Source organism: Camarhynchus parvulus, chromosome 29, assembly GCF_901933205.1.
Source record: "Camarhynchus parvulus chromosome 29, STF_HiC, whole genome shotgun sequence".
In the NCBI taxonomy this organism is placed as follows: domain Eukaryota; kingdom Metazoa; phylum Chordata; class Aves; order Passeriformes; family Thraupidae; genus Camarhynchus; species Camarhynchus parvulus.
In genome coordinates this window covers 83303-96367 of record NC_044599.1, presented here as the reverse complement: position 1 = coordinate 96367, position 13065 = coordinate 83303, and the positions used below count along the sequence as shown (strand labels likewise).

The following is a 13065-nucleotide window of genomic DNA, read 5'->3' as shown; positions in this document are numbered from 1 at the left end:
CCCTCCTCTTATTTCCTCTCTCTTCTCCTTTCCTTTTCCCTCCTTTCCCTCTCCCCACTCTTCTCTTTCCTTTTCCCCACACTGGTCCTTGTCCCCTCTCTCCCCTCCTTCCTCCAGCTCTCAGCCTCCTCATCTTCCTCCCTTCACAACTTTTTCTTTAATTTTTCTTCCATTTCCTTATTTAATTTTCTTTCCCCTTCCCTCCCTTTTCATTTCCTTTTTCACTTTTCCCTTCTTCATAGCTTTTCTTTCTCTCCTTTTCTAACTTATTTCCCTCTTCCAATTCCTTGTTCTTTCCCCCTTTCCCTTCTCCCCCCCCCCCTTTCTCTTCTCTCCCCCTTTTCTCTTTCTTTTCCCCTCTCTCATCTTTTCCTTCCTCCTTTCCTTTTCCTCTTCCCCTTCCCCTGCCCCCCTTCTCGCGGTCCCCCGGCCCCCCCGGCTGGGGGCGGTTCGGGGCCGCCTCCCGCTCCCGGCCCCGGTCCCGGCCCGGCCCAGCCCCGCCGCAGCGGCACAGCGGGGCGGGCGGCGGCCGCGGTGCTCCGTCCCTCCCCGTCCCTCCCTCTCCGGCCGTCCCTCCCTCCGCAGCGAGCCCCGGCATCCCGGGACACCGGCATCCCGGGACAGCGGCACAGCGCGACAGCGGCACCCCCGCGGGCAGGGCCCAGCCCCGGCATCCCGGTAAGGACCCCCGGGAGCGGGACCCTTCGGGATGGGGGACACTGGCCCGGGACCCCGGGAGAGAGGAGCCTCTGGGATGGGGGATCCCCCTCTGGGACAGGGAGACTTTGGGATGGGGGATCCCTGCTCTGGGACAGGGACCCTGTGGGATGGGGGTTCCCCCACAAGGGGCAGAGACCGTTTGGGATGGGGGATCCCCCTGCAGGGACAGGGACCCTGTGGGATGGGGGATCCCTGCTCTGGGACAGGGACCCCAGGATTTGGGAGCCATGGGGTGGCAGAGTCGCTCCAGGATGGGGGAGCCCCCTGGGATATGGGACCCCCCCCAAGGACAGGGACCTGTGTGGGCCCCAAGCATCACCCTGTGGTCTCTGTGCCGGGGGACACGTGTGTCCCCTGTCCCAGCAGGGGCTGCCCTGCCATCCCCAGAGGGGGAACAGGGACAGGGGATGGTGCTGGCGTGCCACTGTCACCCTGAACTGTCCCTCTGACTGGGGACAGCACCACTGCACAGGAGCCAGGCCCAGGTGTCCTCGGGCTCAGGGGACAGGGGGTGGCACTGACAGGGTGGGGGAAACTGAGGCAAGGGCTGTGGGGACACTTGGGACCAGGGACCGGGCACTGGGGACCAGGGATGGGGTTTGGGGATTGTTGGGGACAAGGACTGGGTTTGGGGACCAAAAAACTGCGGACTTAGGGGACCAGGGACTGGGGGACAAGGGGAGAGGGAATGGGGAACGGGAACTGAGCATCAAGAACTGGACACTGGTGGTCAGTGACAAGCGACCGGCAAATTGGGACCCAGAATTTGGGACTGCAGACCCCCAGAGCCGGGGCTGGACCCCTCCCCAGGCCGGGAGGGGACATGGGAGGGGTCAAGATCCCTGAGCCAGCCACAAAGGGACTGTCACCCTCGTGCTGCGCTCAGCCCGCAGCTCCCGGGGCTCCTTCCCTGCTCCTTAATTTCCCGGCGCAAGCGGAGCTGATTTATGGGAGTTTGACACTATTTTAAGCGTGCGCCTCCGTTTGCCGCTCACCCTGGTTTTAATTACCTCGGCTCTCGCGGCAGGGCAGCGTTCCCGGGGCACAGGCCTGGCCCTTGTTATCCTTGGAAAACCGGGAGCGCGCTTGCGGCCACGGCCGGGGCTGGCGTAAAAATAGGCGCAAAAACCACGGAAAAAAAAAAAAAAAAAAAAAAGAAAGGGGGGCGAGGGGGGAACACCCTACAAAAACTCCCAAACAAAAAAAGAGTGGAAATGCACCAAAGTGGGTGAAGAGATTAATTAAAAAAAAACCAATTAAAGTATAGGGAACGGCCGGGGTGATGGGGGTGAGGGCCAGCTCCCGACACCCCGGGCCAGCCCGCGCAGCTGAAAGCCATGACGGGTATAAAAGCAGAGGAAGTCACCCGGGGAGGGGGAGGCCACAGCATAATTCGATTAAAAGGCCATAAAGGCAGAAGGAGCCGAGATTGGGGGTGGGGGGAGGCCCTGCCACCAGCACAACCCCACAGCAGCCCCCAGAGAAGCCCCTTTGGGGGGGATGCTGGGCTGGGGGGTGATGGGGTGGCCTCAACTCTGTGGGGGGAAACTGAGGCACAGGAGATTGGGAACGTTGGGGGTGGTGGGGCCGACACCCCAATGGGCCGACACCCCAGTACAGCTGCCCGCAGTGCTGACCCCCCAGTACGGGTCACCCCATGGCACACGGCGCCCCTCGGAACCCTCAAGCCCCGTTCCCCTTTTCCACAGGCTGCCAAGGGCCATGGCCGCGAGCCCCCGCTGACATCGCCCCCGCGCCTCGGGGTGCCGCCGCTGACATCGCCCCCGCGCCTCGGGGTGCCGCCGCCGCAGCCATGGGTGACTCCTACGCCGCCGCCTTCCCCAGCGCCCCGGGGCTGCTGTCGCCGTCCCGCCAGCCCCCAGGCCTCCCCCGGCCCCTACGGCCCCGACTACGGCCCCTTCGGGCACCCCTTCCCCGCGCCCTCGGGCGCGCAGGAGGTGCTGGGGGCGCCGGTGGTGGTGGCGGCCAAGGGCCACCCCCCGAGCGAGTGCCTGCCCGGCGTGTACCCCTCGCTGGAGATGCCGCACCCCTACGGCTCCTGGTACAAGGGCGGCATCGGCGGGGGGCTGCCGGGGGGCTCCGGGCCCGCCGCCCCGTCCTGGTGGGATGTGCACCCCAACGGGGGCTGGCTGGGGGGGCCGGCGGGCGCCGAGGGGCTGCAGGGCTCGCTGCAGGGCCAGCCCGCCCTCAGCCCCCCTCTGCCCACCTACGGCTCCGATTTCGGCGCTCTGAACCCCCCTCCTTACACCAACGCCCCCGCGGCGCCCCCCGCCCCCAAACCCGCGCCGGGCGAGACCCCGAAGGGTCCCCGCGGCGGCTCCTTGGGGGGACGCCCGGCGTGCGATTGTCCCAACTGCCAGGAGCTGGAGCGGCTCGGGGGCCCGGCGGGGTCGCGGCGGAAGCCGGTGCACAGCTGCCACATCCCGGGCTGCGGCAAGGTGTACGGCAAAGCCTCGCACCTGAAGGCGCACCTGCGCTGGCACACGGGGGAGCGGCCCTTCGTGTGCAACTGGCTCTTCTGCGGGAAGCGCTTCACCCGCTCCGACGAGCTGGAGCGCCACGTCCGGACCCACACGCGCGAGAAGAAGTTCACCTGCCTGCTGTGCAGCAAGCGCTTCACCCGCAGCGACCACCTCAGCAAGCACCAGAAGACCCACGCCGACCCCGGCCCCCCCAAGCCGCCCCCCGGCGCCGAGCAGCCCCCCGCGTCCCCCCGGCCCGCCTCGCCCGCCAAGGACGGCGGCAGCCCCGAGGCCGGCAGTTTGTTGGAGATTTGAGCCTTTCCGCCTTCATCTTCCTCCTCCTCCTCCTCCTCGCCGCTGGGGATATTTATTACGGGGTGCTGCTCCCCCCGAGCCCCCTCCCCCTCAGTTCCCCAGCTCCTCGTTAGCCATTCTAATTTATGTCTTAAATTATGGGGGGGGGCTCTCCGAGCGCTCTGGGGCTCACGGGGGTGTCAAGGTGAGACCCCCCTCCCCTTTCTGTTTTCCCTTCCACCTCCCCCAGCCCTTCTTGCCCCCCAGCCCTCGCCTCGCCCCCCGCACTCAGGGACAGGGTTTGCCCCCTCCCCTCCCCCGGCCTGGTTCATCAGTGCTCATGTAACATGTCCCCCCCACTTTTTTAGCTGCCTGCCCCTCCTGCCCCCTGGAAAAAAAGCAATAAAAGGATTGAGAGTGGAGCCGGGCCCCCCTTCTGCGGCTGAGGCCGGGCGGCTTCATCACGGGGATGTGCTGGGCTGCCCCCTCCCTGCAGGGCTCCAGGGGAAACTGAGGCACGGGGGGGACATGGGCCTGCTCCGGATTGCTGTGTCCCCCTTCTCTGGGGGTGGCAGGAGCTGAGCGGGGTTGGGGACAAGCTGGGCTGTCCCCTTGTCCTCAGCCCCTGGGGTGCTGTATCGTGTGCCTCTTCCCTTCCCCAGGACCCTGGCCCCTGTGCTCCCCACAGCTTCCTTGTCCCCAAGACCCTGTCCCATGTCTCCTTGTCCCCACGGCCCTGTGTCCCCAAGACCCTGTCCCCATCTCTCCTTGTCCCCGTGTCCCTCCTCATGTCCCCAGCCTCAGGGACAGCCAGAGGGGCAGGCAGAGGGGGCTGGCAGGATTGTCCCCTGCCAGCCTCACCCTGCCCAGCCGTGTCCCCACTCCCAGGGACATCGTGTGCACAGCCCCGTGCCTCAGTTTCCCCAGGCCCCATCCCAGGGCCCACGTGGCAGCCCCGGGCACGCGGCGGGGCCACGTGTCCCCGAGGACACCCCAATTTGGGACGCTGTGGGCTGGCGGGGACCCCACTGCGCTCCCCCTCCCCCTGCCCTGGGCTCCCGCCAGCCCTTTGATGCGCTCAGCCCTGGTTTGGGGCTTTTCCTGAAAAAAAACCCCAAAAAGCCGCGGAAAAAGGCAACAGGAGGCGGAAACGAGCTCCAGCGCCAGCACGGAGCGGGGGGGCAGCTGCGGGTACCCAGGGCCCCGCGGGGGGACAGGGACAGGGACAGGGACAGGGTGGCAGCAGGTCCCGTGCCAGCCCCGGGTGAGTCACGGTGGCCACGGGCTGGCCGGGACCCAGCTGTCCCCAGGGAAAGGGGGACACAGGGCGGGGAAACTGAGGCACTGAGGCGGCAATGGAGCGGCCGCAGTTCAGTGCCACCACCCAGAGCTGTCCCCAGGGTGGCTCCCGGGGGGATTTACAGCGGCAGTGCCACCTCTCCATGTAGCCCCCCAAGCCCCACACCCTCCCCGACCCAAATTCGCCGATTTCGGGGTTTCCCCCACAACTCCCCCCTGCTCGCCGTGGGTGGGCCAGTGCCAAGCAGGGCAGCGAGCCACGTCCCGGAGCCAAACCCCGGCCCGGCGGCCACCGAGGGCTCGACCGCCCGGAGCCTCCCAAACCACAGAGCCCAACCCCATCCAGCGACCCCCCCAGCCCCACCGAGGACCCCCCCTCCGCCGCCACCGCCTTTTTTCCTGTCTCGCTGCCCCATCAGCCGCGTTTGGGGGGGTCCGAGGGACGCCACGAGGCCACGCCAGCCCTGCGGTGGCTCTGATGTCGGCGCCATCCCAAATCGTCGTCTCCTATCGAACCCCGCTCGCTCCGTAACGGGCGAGGAATGTGGGGCCCCCCGCCGCAGCTCCCCCCGCCGCCTTTATTTAATATCCTGAGAAAATTAAAATAACTCTTGCGGCCGCTAAGGAAAACACGGGGATAAACACGAGAAAAGCGGGAGCCCCGGGAGAGGGGCTGGGAGCGAGCCAAGGGGGGCACGCGGCGGGAGCGGCACCCAGGGGACACGGGGAGAACGGACACGGGCACCCGCGAGAGGGGACACCGGGAGAGGCGGCACCGGGGACACGGGAGCGCAGGACACCGGGATGCCGCAGGAGCCCAAGAGGGGGTCCGGGACCGGGGGTGGCCGCAGGACACGGGGGTGCGGGACACGGGAATGCCCCGAGGGGGTCCCGGGGGTCCCGGCCCCGTTCCCGGCCCCGTTCCCGGTCCCAGCGCAGCCCCGCTCGGACACCACATGACCCGTCAGCCGCACACGCCCCTCGCCCCGCCCCTCAAGGAAGGCTCCGCCTTTCTTAAAGGGGCAGCGACAGTAAAAAAAGAAATGTGGCCCTCATTTTAATCAGTCCTCGTTACAACCGGAGAGCCATTAAGTCACCGGTGGAGCGCGGCTGTGCAGGGGACGCTGATATTCTCTCTCCTCCGCGGAGGAAAATCGGGGAGCGTGGCGTTGTCCCTCAGCGAGGACCCCGCGTATTTCCCACGCGAGCCACGGCCCTTTTAATTCCCCTCCCACACGCGCCCGGAGCCGCGAGGGCGGCGCGCGGCGGCGATTGGCGCGAAGCGGGAGCGGCAGGGGTGAGGGGAGCCAAGATGGCGGCGCCGGGGGCTGAGGGCGGGGAGCGGGCGAGGGGGAGCCGGGGAGAGCCGGGGGGCACCGGGGGTTGTGAGCGGGTGAGGGGCGGAGGGAGGGTCTCCGGCCTGGAGCCGGCGCATCCCGAGGGCAGCGGAGGTCTCAGCTGTCGCCCCCCGGCCCGGTCTTGCCCCCAGGCTCGGCGCCGCCATGTGCTCCCTGGGGCTGTTCCCGCCGCCGCCTCCCCCTGGGGATGTCACCCTGTACGAGCTCAACAACGCCCTGGTCTGCGGCCGCCTCAGCGAGCAGCTCCCGCTGGCCTTCCAGAGCCAGGTGAGCCCTCCTCGCTCCAGAGCCGTGCCAGCCCCCTCCAGCCTTGGGCGTGCCGCATTCGTCCCGCTCAGCTGCGGCTGCAGCTCTGTCCCCTCTGCTGGGGTCTCTCCAGGCACCCTCAGGCTGCTCCTTCGCTCCTTGCGCCCCTGCTTTCCTCCCATCGCCGTTTGCCCGCTGCCCTGGGGGTCTCTTTGTCCCCGGGGGTTCAGGGGAGCTCAGGGGGGCTGCGTGTGCTGCAGGTGCCCGACCTGCCCGTGCTGACCCTGCCCAAGGAGCCCCTCAAGGCCCACGGCCGCCTGGAGCCCAGCGCCCGCCCGCCCTTCATCCACCACCGCGAGTCCCTCTGGAAGCGCTGCCTCAGCGCCTGGTGAGTGCCCCGCTGGCCCCAAAGAGCCCGCCGTGTCCCCAGAACAGGCAGGGACCGGGCAGTGACCCCGCTCTCGCCGCAGGCGCGATGCTGGGCTCTGCGGGCTGCTCCGGGAGCTGGCCAGCGCCGACGAGGAGGGTGAGTTTGGGCCGCCCGCGGGTCTCTGGTCTCTCTGCGATGCTTTGGCTGGGCCCTGCTGTCCCTGCCCTGTCCCCCGCGGGGCTGCAGGGACGCTGAGGTTCCCTTTGCCCTTTGCCAGGGCTGCAGTGGCTGCGGACGGGCTCGAGCCACGCGCTGGCCGTGTGCCGCTGGCTGTCCTCGCTGCACGGGTCCCTGTTCCCACACCTGTCCGTGAGTCATTCCCCTGACCGCTGCTGCTGAGGGAGCCGGGGGCAACGGGAGCAGCCATTGGGGGTGGGGGGTGGTCCCTTCCCCACTAAAACCCCCCGAAATGCTCCTCCTGGTGATGCCCAGCTCCAGACGCTGCTCCTTCCTGCACTGGTGGAAAATGGACGCTGGGAAGGTGTTTGGTGCTCCAAGAGGGGCCCAAATCCAGGTGGGGGAGAGGGAGAAAGGGCTGGGAACTGGGGGTCCCTGCTGCCAGCTCAGTGCTCTCCTGTCCCTGCAGCTGACCAGTGAGGACATGATCGCAGCCTTCTCCCAGGCCGTGGACTGGTGAGTCCTGGGTGTCCCAAAATCACCGTGCTGGGGTCTGGGACCCCCCCGGGGTGGGAGTACAAGGACAGCATGGCCCCGTTTGGGTGGGCTCAGCCATTAAAGGCAGGTATTGCCCCACTGGCTCTGGCTGCCCTGCTTTTGTGCCCTGGTTGGCGAGAGATCAGGGTTAAAGGAGATCAGAGCCTGGAAAATTCCTTCCAATTCCAGCCCCAGGCTGTGGTCACCAACCCCTCAGCAGAGCCCTGTGAATAATTCCCAGAAACAGGGAATTTCTCAAAGAAAATGGTCCCGTTGGGCAGCAAAAAGAAGTTTTATTTCTCTGGGGACTCTGAGCGGGGTCTTTGCCAGCCCAGGGGGTGTTGGGGGGGTCTCACCCTGCCCTGTGCCCCCTCCAGGGCCGGCTGCACAGTCAGGGCCTTCGCCTGGCACCCCCACACCAACAAATTCGCTGTGGCTCTTCTGGACGATTCCATCCGTGTCTACAACTCCAACAGGTGGGGCTTTGTCCAGGATTTGGGCAGCCTGGGGCGGGCACTGCCCTGGGCCCGCTGCCCGGGGCCTCCTCGCCCACCTGGGCACACCTGGGCTCCCGTTCAGCCCTCCCTGCTCCTTCCCCGCTCTGCCCTGAGCCTCAAGAGCTTTGCCTTTCCTTTCGCTGCCTGCTCTACCTCTGGGGACATCCCGGGGCTCACGCAGCCCTGGGGGTGGTGACAGAGCTGGGGGGACAGGGGCTGAGTGTCCTCTGTCCCCCAGGTGTCCCTGCTCCCCCAGGGAATGCCAGTCCCTGCTCAGGAGAAGACTCTGCCGGCTGCTCCTGCAGCCCCCGCAGGTGTCCCCAAGCTGGGCCCTGTCCGGACTGGGGACACCTCGGCTCAGTCACAGCAGGTGTGCCCTGGCTCGCCCCGGTGTCACCTGGCTGGAATCCCTGTCCCCTCCCCGGGAAGCACACGGCAGGGCACAGCCCCTCCCCACGCTGCTGTCCCCCCTCACTGCGCTCAGGGCTGGCAGGGGACACTGTGGCTGCACCCGGGCTCTGTGTCCCACAGCTGTGTCACCTGTCCCCTCCCCGCAGTGCCACCGTGCCCTCGCTGAAGCACCGCCTGCAGAGGAACGTGGCTGCCATGGCCTGGAAGCCGCTCTGTGCCTCCATCCTGGCTGTGGCCTGCCAGAGCTGTGTCCTCGTGTGGCACCTGGACCCCACCTCCCTCTCCACCAGGTGACAGCTCCCACCTTCCCTTCCCTTCCCTTCCCTTCCCTTCCCTTCCCTTCCCTTCCCTTCCCTTCCCTTCCCTTCCCTTCCCTTCCCTTCCCTTCCCTTCCCTTCCCTTCCCTTCCCTTCCCTTCCCTTCCCTTCCCTTCCCTTCCCTTCCCGGCCATTGTCACTCTGCTGGGGCTGGCTTTGGGACAGCACTGCCATCCTGCCAGCAAATCCCAAATCCTGGTGGCTTCTCCCTCGTGCTGTGCAGGCCCTCGTCGGGCTGTGCCCAGGTGCTGTCCTGCCCCGGGCACAGCCCTGTCACCAGCCTGGCCTGGGCACCCAGCGGGGAGCGGCTGCTCTCGGCGTCCCCCGTGGACACGGCCATGCTGGTGAGGACCCTCTGGGGACACCCAGGGACACCCAGGGACACTCAGGCTGGACACAGGCAGTGCCACCTGGGCCTGAAATGTTCCCTCTGTGTCCCCTAATCCCGGTGTCACCGTTGTCCCCCGTGTCCCCTGCAGGTGTGGGACGTGTCCACCGAGACCTGTGTCCAGCTGCAGTGGTTTGGGGGTGGCGGTGTCACCTACTTGGCCTGGTCCCCCGATGGCAGCAAGGTGCTGGCAGCCACCCCCTCGGCCGTGTTCCGGTGAGCTCCTCATCCCCATCCCCATCCTCACTGCAGAAAATCTGGATCCCAAACCTCCCCCCTGCTCCTGCTCCTGCTGCGGGGGCAGAGTGGGGAATGGCTGGGGGATGGAGCTGGACACTGTGGATTCCCAGAGCAGCAGGATTGGGGCAGATTCCCAGGAATTCTGCTCCCTAAAGCCTCCTGCATCTCCTGCAGGGTGTGGGAGGCCCAGATGTGGACCTGTGAGCGCTGGCCCACCATCAAGGGACGCTGCCAGGTAGGGTGGGATATTTCCCTCCCAGGGAATCACTTAGGCTGGAAAAGCCTTCTGGGACCACCCGGGCCAACCCCTGGCACTGCCAAGGCCACCACTGACCCCTGTCCCCAAGTGCCACATCCACAAGGCTTTTAAATACCTCCAGGTACGGGGACTCCTCCCCTGCCTTGGGCAGCCAGCCCAAGAAATTGTGGAAATTTTCCCTGATTGTGTGGAAATCTTCCCAATATCCAAGCTGAACCTCTCCTGGCACTGCCTGAGGCCGTGTCCTCTTGTCCCTTGGCTGTCCCCTCCCGTCAGGGACTTGTGGAGGGAGAAGTCCCTCCTGAGCCTCCTTTTCTCCAGTCTGAGACACTCCAGGCAGGGGTGGCACTGTCCCAGAGGCAGGGTGACAGGGTGGCACAATGACACTGTCCCACAGACAGGGTGCTGGAGCCCCGATGGCAGCCGGCTGCTCTTCACCGTGCTGGGCGAGTCCGTCATCTACTCCTTGTCCTTCTCCGAGTACCGCGGTGAGTTCGTCCCACCTGGAGCTTCCTGGGGGCTGGGACAGGGTTCCCAAACCACCCCACAGCTTTGGGGTGAGGAGCTGGGACACACAGGGGGTGTGTTGGGCTCCCCAAGCACGGAATCTCTGGAGTTCAGGTTTTTCCATCCCTCACGTTGCTCCTCAGTCACAGTTGTGGGGTCTGGAGGGGATTTCAGGGAGACTCTGGTGGCTGCAGATCCAGCTTGGGGGTCCTGGTGTTTGCTGTCCCTTGTCCTCCATCCCAGCCACAGCTGCTCTGAGAAAGAAATAAAGGCATGATCACCTGGGGAATGCAGTGGGATTGGTGGAGTTTGTCCCTTGCAGGGGAGATGCAGGGGCAGGTGGGAGGCTCCAAGACGGCCTCGATCGTGGCAGACCTGTCCGAGACCACCTTCGAGACCCTCTATGGGGAGGAGAGGTGGGTCTGGCTGGGGGGCACAGGGGGGTCCCTGCTCCTCCTGGCAGCCACCCCTCGCTGCTGGGCACAGGGGGGGTCTCTGCCCCCCAGTTTTGGGAATTGTGCTGTTGCAGGATCGGAGGAGAGGTTCATTCCATGGTGTGGGACCCCACCGGGGAGAGGCTGGCTGTGATCATCAGAGGTCAGTCCTGCCCTGTTCCCTGCTTGGCCTGGGACTGCTGCTGCCCTGGGAGAAGGGACGGGGGGGACAAGGGAGAGCCCTCGTGCTGCTGTCCCCCCACAGGACACCCTGAGTGCGCGGGCAGCCAGCCGGCCGTGGCCGTGTTCCGCACCCGCAACAGCCCCGTCTTTGAGCTCCTGCCCTGGTGAGCGGGGGCTCGGGGCTTGGGGGGGGTTTGGGTTCATTGCAGGGGGGCTTGGGGGGGCGTTTGGGTTCACTGGGTTCCTCACTTTGCCCCCTTGGCTTTGGGTTGTTCTTTCCCAGTGCATCCCCTCAGACCCCAAACAGCCCCAGTCCCCTGGAATGTGCTGTTTCCCCCTCAGACCCCAAACAGCCCCAGTCCCCTGGAATGTGCTGTTTCCCCCTCAGACCCCCAACAGCCCCAGTCCCCTGGAATGTGCTGTTTCCCCCTCAGACCCCAGACAGCCCCAGTCCCCTGGAATGTGCTGTTTCCCCCTCAGACCCCAGACAGCCCCAGTCCCCTGGAATGTGCTGTTTCCCAGCCCATAACCCTGCCTGTTCCCCCGCCCCACAGCGGCTTCGTGCGGGGTGAGCGCGGCGCCCGGCCCCAGCTCATCTCCTTCCACCCCTGCTTTCCTCAGGGCGCCCTCCTGACCGTGGTGAGTCCCTCCGGGGGCATTCCCAGTCCCAGGGGACACTGGTGGCACTGGGAAGGGGGCTGGGACCGGGGTAAGCCATGGGGGGCTCCATGGAGAGGAGGTTTAACCAGGCCAAGGGTTGGGTGCTGTGTTTTGGGGACAGAGGGGCTGGACCTTCCCTGATCCCTGGGAAGGGACCTGGAGGGACTGAGGGGCAGTGCTGGACATGAGCCAGGTGTGCCCAGGTGGCCAAAAAGTCTGGTGGAATCCTGGCCTGGCTCAGGGCTGGCAGGGCCAGCAGGGGCAGGGGATTGTTTCTCCCCCTGGCCACACCTCGAGTGCCGTGTCCAGGTCTGGACCCCCCAATTTAGGAAGGATTTTGGGATCTGGGGCATGTCCAGAGAAGGGCATGGAGCTGGGGAAGGGCCTGGGGCTCTGGGGGGCTGAGGGAGCTGGGGAAAGGGCTCAGCCTGGAGAGAAGGGGGCTCGGGGGGGAACCTCATCAGTTCCTGTATCAAGGCCTGGGCTCCACGCCAAGGGTTTTCCCCATTTCTGTGCTGTTTGGATGCTGAGCCCTGCCCACGCTGTCCCCTGCAGTGCTGGTCCTCGGGGAGGATCTCCCACATCCCCTTCTTCTTCGTCAGCGCCCTGGAGCCGCGCGGCAGCCCCCGCCGCAGCCCCGCGCCCGTGCTGGGCAGTGTGCGGGAGCAGCCGCTCTTCTCCGAGCTCTGAGAGGCTCCCGGGGCCTCCCGGGGCACCCCAGAACCTCCATCGGCACCCCGGGGCCTCCTGGGGCACCCCGGGGCCTCCATGGGCACCCCAGAACCTCCTGGGGCACCCCAGGCCTCCTCTCCCTCCTGCTCAGCCTCCTCTCCCCGCAGGAGCCCCCCGCACCTGCTCAGGGTCTGCCAGTGCTGATCCTGCCCCAATTAAAGGTGGATTTTCCTTCCCTCTCGTCTCCTTTCCTCACCCCGATGGGACCGGAAGATTTTTGGGGCTGAATTTGGGAAGTCCTGTGGGTCTGGAGGGGTTCTGGGGGCTCCAGAGTTGATTTTGGGGTCAGGAAGAGCTTGGAGTGGACTCACAGAAGCTGTTGGTGTGATCCCACTGCAGCCCATGGGCCAGGGTTGCTCTTTTGGGATCAAAGAGCCCTGTTTTGGGGACAGGTGATGGCTGGAGGGGTTTGGGGCAGGGTTTGGCCACACACACAACCCCCAGCTTTGGCTTGAGGGTGAACAAAAGTGAACCAAACCGCCCAAAATGAACCAAACCCTCAGTGGGTCCCCAAATCCCAGCCCTGGGAGCCCCCCCGGCCCTGCAGGGTGGGGGCAGCAGCCGGGCCCCCCCCGAGGGGATTAACGCTGCTGCTGCTGCTGGGGGTGGCACAGGCAAATCCCGGGATCACAGACCCTTAATCCCGGGATTATACACCCTTAATTCCAGGATTACACTGCACTGGCAGGGAGGATGGGGAGAGCGCAGGGTCCCTTCTCCCCCCATCCCAACAACCCCAGGACCCCCAAAATCCTCCCCCGAGCAAGGGGGAGAGCCCCCCTTCCCCCCCAGAGCATCCAGCCCCTTCCTGAGGCTGGGCAGGATCCGGGGTGACCCCGGAGGGTCCGGGGGGATCTGGGGTGATCCAGGGGTGACCCTGGCTCCAAACCCACCGTAGCTGGTGGGGCCAGCCTGGGGGGGTGTGTCACCCCCCGGGCCTGCCCGGTTGGCTC

At 66.2% G+C, this 13065-nt stretch overlaps 2 protein-coding genes across 2 annotated transcripts; both read left to right on the top strand.

Moving 5' to 3' along the window:
• Window positions 1-591: 591 nt before the first annotated feature.
• SP7 (Sp7 transcription factor) lies at window positions 592-3911 on the top strand. Its single transcript, XM_030967254.1, is given in 3 exon segments — window positions 592-678; window positions 2430-2590; window positions 2592-3911. Coding segments are annotated over 2 exon segments (984 nt in total). The 5' UTR covers window positions 592-678; window positions 2430-2533; the 3' UTR covers window positions 3519-3911.
• Window positions 3912-6051: 2140 nt separating this feature from the next.
• Window positions 6052-12283, top strand: AAAS (aladin WD repeat nucleoporin). Its single transcript, XM_030967155.1, has 17 exons — window positions 6052-6093; window positions 6286-6421; window positions 6661-6788; window positions 6871-6926; window positions 7048-7139; window positions 7417-7463; window positions 7862-7960; window positions 8539-8682; window positions 8933-9053; window positions 9189-9313; window positions 9512-9572; window positions 9994-10084; window positions 10426-10519; window positions 10633-10700; window positions 10803-10884; window positions 11275-11359; window positions 11936-12283. The coding sequence occupies exons 2-17, from the start codon at window positions 6299-6301 to the stop codon at window positions 12068-12070; spliced, it is 1551 nt and encodes a 516-aa protein (XP_030823015.1). The 5' UTR covers window positions 6052-6093; window positions 6286-6298; the 3' UTR covers window positions 12071-12283.
• Window positions 12284-13065: the final 782 nt, after the last annotated feature.

Bases quoted from the DNA above. Each gene is read 5' to 3' on its own strand.
- AAAS (XM_030967155.1), top strand. From the start codon at position 6,299: ATGTGCTCCCTGGGGCTGTTCCCGCCGCCGCCTCCCCCTGGGGATGTC. The intron at 7,140-7,416 runs GTGAGTCATTCC...CTGTCCCTGCAG, and splicing joins CCCTGTTCCCACACCTGTCC to CTGACCAGTGAGGACATGAT. The intron at 9,314-9,511 runs GTGAGCTCCTCA...CATCTCCTGCAG, and splicing joins ACCCCCTCGGCCGTGTTCCG to GGTGTGGGAGGCCCAGATGT.